Source organism: Nomascus leucogenys, chromosome 15 (assembly GCF_006542625.1).
Source record: "Nomascus leucogenys isolate Asia chromosome 15, Asia_NLE_v1, whole genome shotgun sequence".
Taxonomy (NCBI): domain Eukaryota; kingdom Metazoa; phylum Chordata; class Mammalia; order Primates; family Hylobatidae; genus Nomascus; species Nomascus leucogenys.
In genome coordinates, this window is record NC_044395.1 from 32,877,725 (window position 1) to 32,889,813 (window position 12,089).

Below are 12,089 nucleotides of genomic sequence, written 5' to 3' on the forward strand. Positions count from 1 at the left end.
ATAGGCAACTGTTTCCTATTGGCAGGAAAATGTATTGCTTTCTAGTTTATTCCTTCATAGAAGGAAAGAAGTTTTATGAGAGTCAACCAGCTAGTAAGGGCAATGGCATTCTATAGAGAATTAATTTTCAAAAATATTTCAAGGCAATGATATCTTTTTTTGCTCTCACAGAAACCAATAGTCATAGCAGATAAAAGCAGAGCTGCCACACTTTGGGAAAGAGAATGGGAGAATTAGGTATATCTAATTAATATTATTTTATAGAAACTCAATTTAACAAATGTTTTAAAGAAAAATAAATATAACTACATGTATTCACTTGTTTATAATAATTTAAACAATACTTTTCACTGTGCTTACTTTGATGGAAAATTTGACTACAATAGTAATGACAGAATAATATAGGACAAGAATCAGATCCTATTCCTTGTCCTTCCTCTTAAACTAACAGGAAAAGTCATGGAAAAAAATGGAGGCTGGCAAAAGTTTCTAATTTCAGTTGAGCACTGGTTGGGTCATTCTCTTAAAAGTTTCAGCTACTAACATCACAATATATATATATATATATATATTTTTTTTTTTTTTTTGAGATAGAGTCTGGCTCTGTTGCCCAGGCTGGAGTGCAGTGGTGCACCATCTTGGCTCACTGCAACCTCCGCCTCCTGGGCTCTGGGTTCAAGCGATTCTCCTGCCTCCTCCCAGGCAGCAGGGATTACCCGGCTAATTTTTGTATTTTTGTAGAGACAGGGTTTCACCACGTTGGCCAGGCTGGTCTCGAACTTCCAACCTCAAGTAAATCCGCGCACCTTGGCCTCCCAAAGTGCTGGGATTACAGCCATGAGCCACCGTGCCTGGCCAAAAATCACCATATTACAGGAGGTAAATTACTTCTTTCTTTTTTTTCTTTTTTTTTTTTTTGAGAGAGAGTCTTGCTCTGTCATCAGGCTGGAGTGCAGTGACATGATCTCGGCTCACTGCAACCTCTGCCTCCCAGGTTCAAGCAATTCTTCCTTAGCCTCCTGAGTAGCTGGGACTATAGGCATGCGCCACCATGCCAGGCTAACTTTTCTATTAGTAGAGATGGGATTTTGCTATGTTGGCCAGGCTGGTCTTGAACTCCTGGCCTCAAGTGATCCGCCCACCTGGGCCTCCCAAAGTGCTGGGATTACAGGTGTAAGCCACTGTGCTCGGCCTGGAGGTAAGTTATTTCTATAAAGCTATTGTATAATATTAATATTTATGTAGTATGTATGGCCATACATAAATAGGAACAATTTCACATGACTTTAACAAAGTGTACATTTTATCTATAAAAAGCTATAAATTTATTCTTACCCGTAGCCCTCTTATTTTGATGTAGGACATTAGGCCCTCTTTTCCACAAGGGAACTGATTCTTCTTCAGCAGTTCTTAGAGTCACAGACGGATAACTTTCTTCACAAACAGGACTTCTTTGGGTGCAATATAATGTCCCATCTTGCTGGGCAACTGCTTGAGTGCCATTTGAATGATTTATTTTTGCGAAAGTTTGGCACTCTGTAGAACAATATGATGGCAGTGATGGTATCACAGTGACTAGGTCAGAACAAGCATTTGAGAGTGGAGAACTACTTTCCTGATTCCATTGATTCAAATTGTGTTCTGTTGAAAGCACATGTTTTGAATTAAAAGAGTTATGTGTAATAATGTTTTGAGGATTTTCAGGAGTTACTGATGGACACTGAGACACTTGTATATTTTTACCACTTCTAATATTTGATGCAGATTGAGGAGGAGGATGAGGTATAATTAATTTTCGCTGAGCTTGTGTAAATATGTTGACTTTGCTTGCAGATTGTGGTTGAATGACAGTGCCTTTTCTGTTTGTACATATAAAGCCTGAATGGACTTTTGCAGATCCTGGTTTTCTAATTATTTTTGCTCTACCTCTTTGTGGCTTACCTTGCTTAGTTTTAGAATCATCATGTACAGGGATTTTACTTTCTTCTTTTTTTGAGGCTGGCCAGGCATGTTTAGCAAAGTTATAACCTGAAGGTATAAAACAGTTCAAAGGCATATGGTCTGCTCCAGATCCTCCTAAAGTCGTAACATTTTCAGAGATAGAATCCTCCCTGGACTTCTTTCTATCAGCAGAATTTACAGCACAAGTAGAAACACTAACTATGTTGCTTCCAGCACCACTTTGAATGTGGAATTGTTGAGAATGCTGTTGAGTTGTTCCTGTTTTATTCTTCAGTGAATGACTGTCTTCAGCATTGTTTTCTATATTGCTAGTTTCATCAAACCACCTCAGTTTTTTAATAGTCTTTGGAATTTCTGCACCTTTTTCCCTTTCCTTTGTTAATTCAATACTATCTCTGATAGCTGCTGCTTTTTGATTTCCAAACTTAAAGCTCTGATTTATAATTAATGCCTTGAGGTAACCATGTTCATATTTAGATTCTTTCTTTAAAATACTTTTAAGAAATCTCACACCATTTCTCTCATGGATGTTGTATTTCATTTTCTTATGCTGGCCAACAAAGTCATAATTAGAAGTTACATTAGACAAGGATGATGTTTCAGCTAATTTTTGTTTTTCATCTTTTGAATCAGGATTGTGAGGTATATAGGCATCTTGAAAACTGTCTGAAAATAAAGGTAACTCTCCCTTATTGCAATTAAAATATTTTATCTCTTCTTCTGTATCATCTTTCAATTCATCTAACTTATCAGAACACTGCACTGCATCAATTTCTTTTATGTGTATACTGTTCTTTGCTGAAGGTCTAGCTGACTGTATATTAGATGGCAAAACTAAAGGCGTTGCCACTGGTACACATGAAGTAGGAACTGAAGTAGTTCCATTTTCTTGATTTAATTCAGAATATTTCTCTTGGTCTGGAAATGTAGCCACTTCCTGGGTTAGAGAATCTGAAGTGCTTTGGGATTTGCTAAATTTAAATGTTGGGCTCTCAGTAACTAACGGTCTCTCTCTTTTGAATGCTCCAGAAGTGGAGTCAGTTGTCCTCATAGTGCTAGTTTCAGAGGTCTTTTCACATTTTTTATCTAGTACAAATATGGGGTGGCTAGATACAAAGGGTACTGAATTATTAGCAGTATTTGTGACTCTTTCCACTGTTCCATTCAAAGGAGATGGATATTGTTCTTTACTATTAAAACATTCCCATGAAGGTAGAACATTAGATTTACTTAAAATATCTGAGAAAGGTGTGACATTCTGAGTATTTGAAGCATCTAAATTTGTAAGCCAATTATTTATGTGTTGAGTTTTAGAGAATGCCAGTTTATCTTCATCAAAGCAGCTGAGATTAGTTGATTGCATATTTGCTGGTTTGAGGGAAATGGTATTCCGCTGGATGGATGTGGAATGCTCCTTATTAAGTGTTAAATATATTTCTTCATGCTCTGTAGCCTCAAGACTGTCTATACTTGAGAGGGTTTCAGAATTGGTTATCTGATTAACTTCATCACAAAATTTCTGAAAAAAAAAGAACATTGTTTTATAGCTTATAAACTTTTAAATGCCAAGATTAATGATTCAACATCCCATTGTTACTGAGCCCAATTCTCCTTGCATATAGAGTAGTATGACTATAAACATTGTAGGTATATAAATAATTCTTATCCCTGCAGCAATCCTCAGGGTAAAAAATTGGGAGGTAACAAAGACTTATAGTATAGTATGCTTGCTTTGATTTCAACTCCTAAAGTAATACCTGCTTATTCTAGCCACAGTTAGAACTTAAAAAAAATGTTGTTATTGCTATTCCATTTAGAGTATGAAGTTTCTTGAAGGCTTAGTAATAGCAAGTGAGATTCTGAAAAATAGTTATTTACAAATTGTATTTTTTCCTAAAACATTCACTGGACTTGAATGAGGATCCTAAAAGCTCTGTGATCCCAATGTGAGTTTCCTGTTAGTAGGGGTACATCTTTTTATAAAACTTAATTTTGTGGACTGTAGTAAGGCTGTTAACTCTGGCTACATGTTAAAATCACATAAAGAACTGCGTAAAATATCTATACCTGGGTCCTGCTGATTTAATACTCAGATGGGGTCCATATACTGGTATTATTTAAATTCCCCAGGTAATTTTCGTATGGGTTTAGGCTCAAAAACTATTGACTTTAATGACTCCTTTTGGAGGTTTAGCATAGTAGTAATTTCCATAAATTCCATAGACATTTATATCACTATTTCACTGAAATTTACATGAAATTTATCAGTCTTTAATAAAATTTCAAAATTACTTCAATGTATGGTAAATGTTTAAAAGTATTTCTATTTTCTCACACATACCTAGCATGCATTAATCTATATCACATATATAGAAATAAATTTTAAGAAGACATTAAATTGTATATCTAGTCAAAATGCTGAATGGAAAGAAAACTGATATCCCTTAAGATTTATCATACATTTTAGATTTATCTAAAGTAGGTAAATTTAAAAAATGTACATATTATGGTATTAGACAGAAGTACATTCTTTTTCTATCCCAGTAAGTAAACTAAGAAATAAAGTAAATAAATTACAGAATAAAAATATTTTAATTTATATAGTTAGTTCTTATTGATTTAGTATTGTGGAATAAGTTTTAAAAATTATTCATGAGAGTTTTATATTTTTAGCATTTAGTCCCTATTTATCACATCCTTTGGCATACTTCTTAAAGTGATAGTCACTCAACCCAAACAGGGAACAAAACAAAGCATAGCTACTTCAATGCCTGTTCTTGGAACTAAGTTGTTTTAACTGATAATGATGATGAAATCAGGCCTGGAAGGCATCCTTTGAGGTTACACCTAGTGAGACACAGAAATTTGCGTTAAAAGATCCTTCTAGATATAAGTATGACATCCATGGCTCTAAGAATTCCATTTGCATAGGTCTGTAATTGCTTCATCTCCCAAATCACCTCAAAAGAAGTTTGGCAACTTCTGATTTCATAAATGATACTTTGTTTCCTTCAGAATTTTTTCCACCACTAAATAATGAAACATGATCAATTTCAAGTTTTGCTTATAAGTTACATTAGCGGTCCATCTTAGCTTTATTGCCCTGCATGTAACATATCTTTTTTCCCTCTGGCTTTAATCTGATTTTTACGTGCCTTTCTGTGGTATGTGTGTGTGCATACACTTACCCTTCTTGGAGTTTGTTGGGCTTCTTGAGTCTGTGGATTTATAATTTTCATCAAATTTGAAACATTTCCAGCAACGGTTTCTTTAAACATTTCCGTTCCTACTTTGTGAAATTTTATTTAAATTTTATTTTTAATTAAATGTGTTGATGGCTTTATATGGTTTAACAGATCACTAACAAACTGTTCATTTTTTTCCAGCCTTTTTCTCCCAAAGCTTCAGCTTGGATAATTTCTATTGCTATGTTTTCAAGTCCACTAATCTTCTGTTCTGCAATGACTGCAATGTTAAGCCCATCCAGTCAATTTTTCATTTCTGATAGTATGTTTTTCAGAATTAGAAGGTCTGTTTATTTCTTTTTTAAATTGTCTTTCTTATGTACATTTTTACTTTAATTCCTTGAAAATATTTGTAAAAATACGTTAAAGTTCCTTGTTGGTTAATTCCATCATCTCTGTTATTTCTGTCTGGTTATATTGAGTACTCTTCTCCTGGTTATGGGTCATATTTTCCTGATTCTTCATATGTCTAGTAAGTTTTGATTGAATGCTGACATTGTGAGCATTATGTTATTGAATATTTAGATTTCATAGTCTTCTTTAAGAAAGTGTTGCCAGGCATGGTGGCTCATGCCTGTAATCCCAGCACTTTGGGAGGCTGAGGCGGGCAGATCATGGGGTCAAGAGATGGAGACCATCTGGCCAACATGGTGAAACCTCGTCTCTACTAAAAGTACAAAAATTAGCTGGGCGTGGTGGCAGGCACCTGTAGTCCCAGCTACCTGGGAGGCTGAGGCAGGAGAACTGCTTGAACCTGGGAGGTGGAGGTTGCAATGAGCCGAGATTGTACCACTGTACTCCAGCCTGGTGACAGAGTGAGACTCCATCTCAAAAAAAAGAAACAAAAGAAAAAAAACGGAAAAAAGAAAAAAGTGTTAAGTTTTTTTGTTTAATAGGTAGCTTGGGTTACTAGTGGATCTTTTTAAGGCTTATTCAGGCAACATAACTACATAGAAAGCCTAGTTCATAAGGCTTACATCATTTCTTTCCCCTTTTCAAGATCATATCCTGCACTGCCTCTGACCCATGTCTAAAAGCGGTTGTTTTATATATTTTATTCATAATTATAGTCGTTTATGGTAGGAAGGCACATCACGATAGCTGCCAGGAATCTTCTGTTTTGCTTTCTTAGCCTTGCCACTGTTGATTAATTGTTGGATGAATCAGGCCAGTGTTATGAATTTAATCTGATATTGGTTTATTAAAAATCTCATAAATGTGCATAATTATTAATGAAAAATAAAGTACATTGATGGACATGTAGGAAAATCAGCCAATATCTGTATTCAGTTGTGGAAAAACAAAGTATATGCCCTACTAGGGATAGATTACAAACATCATGTCTAGCAAATTCTGCCATATTTCCATTAAGAAACTAATATCTACATGTATTATAATTTTCTGGTTGCTTTTTATAATACAATTTCTAACAATAATACATTACATTGTACTTTCAAAGGTAAGGAAAAAACTAAAAAATTATTTCTATAGTTTCTATGATGAATTTGTGCTGATTCATCCATACTCTCTTTCATGGCCTACTCTCAGCTAGTAAGATATTTCTTTAGTGGAGAACACTGCAAAAGTGGAGCAAAATTAGTGCAAGTAATTAAAATATTAACAACATTTTTATAGTTTCATACTTGCAAATTGCTTAGATGCTGATCTTCTAGGAGTTTCTGAGTTTCCTCCAGTTTAAGCTGGAACACATTTTTGCTAGTAGCCAAGGTTGCCCTCATGTTTTCATTCATTTCTTTCTCACAATTGATTTTGGATAAGAGTTGTTTCTGATGCTTGTGATCATTTTTTGTTAATGCTGAAGGCAAGGCAGAATCTATAGCTCTGTGAACCAGACATAAAAAGTGCTTAGTACATTTAAATAAAGTTAACTTCTTTCTATATGTATATACATGACACATTAGGTGTAATACGTGTGTGTTTGTCCAGATAACCACATATAAGGATATTGGAGAAATATATAGACATGTTAGAATGAGAATTTAAGGCAATCAATAGTAGAATAAAAATAGTTGCGAGACTAAAGTACCAGTAAAGAACTCCATCTTCATATAGGAATGCTCAGTAATTCATGGCTTTGATCATTATAACCTATCGCTCTATAATCTGGGATAAGGGTAGAAGTAATTCCTGTGTAGAGTTAGTCCTCAGGTCTTTAAGAGCGTTCCTATATGGATAATAATATACTGCATTACCCCTCTTTCTGAGTTGATGTCATGGCAGGTAGGTTAGGAAAAAACTGTAACCCTAATAGTGTTGGTTGAAGATTCAAGCAGATAGAAAATATAAAAATTGCTTGTCAGGGTCGGCAGGAATTTCCTCCCTATTTAACTAGCATTGGGAACTTGGATCTGCCTCAATGGAGGCCAAGTACTCACTTATTTTCAGTTATTTCAGGAATATAAACAGGAATATAAGCATGCTTTTTATGTCACAGAAGCGTATCCTTGATATAGAGTCTACCTTTACTATGCTAAAAGCCATCCAAACATTTTCAGCGCATGACATCATTTTCTATTAGAATTTTGTATCTTCTGCAAACCTACAGCATGTTACATTTCAGCACATATACAAAGTGAAAGCAAAGAACTAAAGAAGATTTTTGGGGGAGGATAGGATGGGGATGAGACTATCATATAGCTGAATGCTGCTGCACTGGGGCTGGCAGTGTGAATCCCAAGAGCATTTATTCCTAATTCAATTAAACTATTCCCACTTTAATGAGAATAAAAATGTTTTGGAAGGTGACAATGGCCACATGTGATATATACCTATTACCTATCTCCAATATCCATATATATATCTTTATTTGGACAGACTGTAGTAGTCAAGGTCAATGATTACTAGATTAACTATCCCTTTGTGATCACACATTTAATCAGGGAGAGCAAGAAGGTATTTAATACAAGTTCCTGAACATTGAGAGTATGTTTCTGTCTCTTCCTTTTACACTTTACTACTCTTAGATAATCCTTCCCCTTTAGTTGCCCTTCCCAAACAAAATATTGCTATATCTACAAAATATCTAATAAACTCAATTTATTTACCTTTAAAGTTGTCGTGTCTCAACTTTCTTCTCTATTCCTTTCTTCTCTACTCCACTTTCTTCTCTTCTCTTCTCTACTTTCTTCCCCCAGTGAGGAGGATTGAAGGGGTGGATAGGAATAAAAGGAGATGGGGAGGTAGAAACAGAAGGAGAGTGAAGAATAGGGGGAAAGGAAGAGGAAATCATAAAGGAAGAAGAAACAGGAGAAATTGGAGAGGGAAAAGCTAAATAAGTTGTAGGCAAACCTGGAGAGGAAGATGAATGCAAAGGAGAGGAAAAAAGAGGGATAGATGAAGGAGGTAAGGATGGAGAAGTAGAAGAGGAAGTCGAAGAAGAGGAAAGAATAGATAAGGAGGAAGAAAACAGTATACAGGCTGAAGAAAAGGATGTGGAAGTAGAAGGAGATGAAGGCAAAGAAGAAGATGGAGAATGACAGGGAGATGCAAGGGAGAGAACTGAGGCTGGCGGATGATCTGCAAAGGCCTTGGGCTGATTTGACAATGCTGTGGCTTGTGGAACAGATTGCTGGATTGACTGAAAAGGATCCAAGTTAGCAGGATGTGCAGGCAACGGAGTGACATAAGAAAGAGTGGGGACTGGTGGATGAGGGGGGTGACTGGATAAACAGGAAGGCTTCAAAACAGGGAGAGGTTCCAAAGGGGTTGGGGAAACAACCAGTTGAGCTGGAAGGGAACGACGAACAAGGGTAGGCATTAGAGTGGCTGCAGTAGAATGCTGTGCTGGAAGGAAATGTTTGGGTCTGAAAGTTTTGTAAAATAACTTGTTCTGTGACTCAGGGTCAGGAATGATTGGAGAACTTTGGGGTGGGTGGGGTAGATGGCCAGGTGGGCAAGAAGGAATTGGTGCTGGTAGACGAGGGAAACTGCTAGAAATGCTGGAAGTAGCCGGGGTTGGAGGACGAGGACGATATTTAATTGGGTAAGACAGTAATGGGACTGGTGGTGGAAAGGTCTTTGGAAGAGTAGAGGGTACAGATGGATGGATAGGCAGTATATGGGGCTGGCGGGTAGGAGAAACAGTTGGGTAGCTAGGAAGAATTTGGAAGTGGTGGGACCGCAATGGGACCCGCGGAGGAGACAGTTGATTAGGTAAGTAGGGATCAGGTGTGGAGACAGCTGGACAGGCAGGAATGGATCTGCACAGGTGGAAAAGCATTTGGACAGGCAGGTAGAGAGCCTTATTAAGATTATTTTTTTGGTTTATTGGGCTGCCTCTAGGCTTTTGATTCATGTTATTTTCTTGTCCATAGGGTCCATGCATGATCATCCTTTGATCAACCAGTGTCCTCTCACATGGACTGAAAAATGTACATAGCTTATTCAGGTTTGCCATTTCTTATTTCTAGCTCTTAGAGTATTTTCACTTTTCAGAAGCCTTTTACTCATACAGATACAGGAATACGGGCTGGACAATCTGGTTTAAAGCATGAGTTCAAAGGGAAATAGAGGTCAATAGATAACTGCTCAGCTCCAGCCAGATTTCTCAATGTAGCACGTAGTTCAGGATCAACTGCCCCACCACAAATACATGGATATTGGAGATAGATATCTAGCAGTATCATTTTATTAAAGTTTAACCATTTAATATGGGAGACAATATATCCCCTTTTACCTTACACCTTCCAGAATGGTCAAGCATGTTAGCTTTATGATAAAGATTTGGTGGTGACAGAAGACTAATTACTTCTTATATTTTTAACTTTACTCCCTTATTAATATTCTTATATCTCACTATTTGCTGAAGCAGCTTCTATGTTCATGAGAACATATTCTCCAATTTATCTTGGGGCTTAAGCACTGAATGCCCTGCACTTTATCATACATTTTTTTTCTCTTTTACATGATCACATTGCCAACATCTGATTTTTATCTACCACTAACATTTTCCACATTAGAATAATCTTACTGATATACCTCTGCTTCTTTGTAAGCCTCTTATTTCTTGGCATTACTTTATTTCTTAACACATTTAGGTTTACGTTCCACTGAAAATGTATTTTTAATGTGATAGTAGTTTATCAATGGTTTCAGCTTAATTATATTTTCAATAAATAAAAATATGTCCATTAACCTAACACCTGATTCTTAATATTCCAATATCTCATATTTACATAGAATTTCAAAGTTTACAAAGCACTTTCATATACATTACTTAAGACTATTGGTTATCTGTGGAGAGAAGTCTAACTTTTTAATAAGTAAATCATAGTGTTCTCACTATACATTGTATACACTTGTTGTTTTCCAAATACATAGAATTTATGTGATATATATATATATAAACATACACACACACAGATAGATATAGATACCATGAAGTCAAAGTCAAAATAGTATGTTAAAATAACATGAAAACTAACTAGGTATTCTAATGCACAATGAAGATCATTTCTCATAAAACAAAGATGATGTGTGTTATTTAATGATCCTAGCATAGACTTGCTGTAATAACATCTACATATTTGCTACAGGGAAAGCAAAGTTGTTCTGACAGTTTAACTCTTCTAAGACTTCAAGCAACTGCACACTGTTGAACAAGAAAAATGCCTACGCTTTTCTTCATTCTACAAGAGTTTTTAAAAACTGAAAATATCTGGCTGGGCGTGGTGGCTCATGCCTGAATTCCCAGCACTTTGGGAGGCCGAGGCAGGTGGATCACGAGGTCAAGAAATCGAGACCCTCCTGGCCAAAATGGTGAAATCCAGTCTCTACTAAAAATACAAAAATTAGCTGGGTGTGGTGGTACATTCCTATAATCCCAGCTACTTGGGAGGCTGAGGCAGGAGAATCGCTTGAACCCGGGAGGCGGAGGTTGTAGTGAGCCAAGATCGCACCACTGCACTCCAGCCTGGCAACAGAGTGAGACTCCGTCTCAAAAAAAAAAAAAAGGAAAAATAATCCAATTAACATAAAGTATAACAACTGATAGAAAAAAACCCTGAAAGTGAAGAAGCCCTGTATAAAAAATGTACATTGCTTCTATATTAACTGGTTTAGAATTTTTAAAATTAGTCTAAATAAATCCTGGGACTCCCTCTAATTGTTTGTCATCTCTTTTCAGACAAGCTTTCCTATAGAGTACTCTAAAATTATATTGCCACATATAATGTGGTAGTAAATTATATTACTACCACAACTTCCACCTGTCTCTTAACCTAACTGTTATCTGGTTTCCACCTCTATCACTTCAATGTACTACTTTGCTTGTGGTTAACTAATTACCTAATAATTGCAAAAATGGGTTTTTCTTGACCACTATCTTTCTTGATTTTAATTCTGTTGGTTTCCACATCATCACATTTCCTTTTTATTTTCTTACTTCTCTGGTTGTTCCTTCTCAGGCTCTTTCTTGAGCTCCTCTTTCTTTGCCTGTCCTTTATATGCTAAAATTTTTGAGTTATGTGACTTTTTTTTTCTTATCTATATCCATACTTTCTTTGTAATCTTACTTATACTGTCTATGTGACCTTATCTATATTAGTGTGTGAGTAAAGGGTTAACTAAATCTTCTCCTTCTCTATGGACCAATTCAACTTTGAGTTAACTTTCTAAGTCTATTTCTCTGGATAATTAGTAGGATTTAAGCTGTGTTACAAGGCACATTGATTATGGTAAAAATGGCCCTTCATTGGTAAACCACATCTGGACTAAGAGGACTGCAAAGAAACCATAGATATCTGCTAGAAAGCTATAGTTTTGAGTTTCCTTGAGTATGATAATTTTTATTACCAGACATATCTCTTCCATGGGAGCAATTCATATGGAGCCATTACAAAAAACATTTGTTCCTGTTTAGAA

The 12,089-nt window shown here is 36.0% G+C and overlaps 1 protein-coding gene across 4 annotated transcripts in view; it reads right to left on the minus strand.

The window, feature by feature from the left end:
- CEP126 (centrosomal protein 126) overlaps positions 1-12,089 on the minus strand; it is an 87,916-nt gene that overhangs the window by 34,230 nt on the left and 41,597 nt on the right. For 3 of the 4 annotated variants that reach the window (XM_030829280.1, XM_030829281.1, XM_030829282.1), the window contains exons 5-6: positions 6,851-7,049; positions 1,336-3,481 (exon numbers count right to left, since the gene is read on the minus strand). In XM_030829280.1, the coding sequence (XP_030685140.1) occupies positions 1,336-3,481; positions 6,851-7,049 (2,345 nt within the window). Of the gene's footprint in view, positions 1-1,335; positions 3,482-6,850; positions 7,050-8,272; positions 8,955-12,089 lie in introns of all 4 variants that reach the window. The other variant, XM_030829283.1, reaches the window with a different exon arrangement.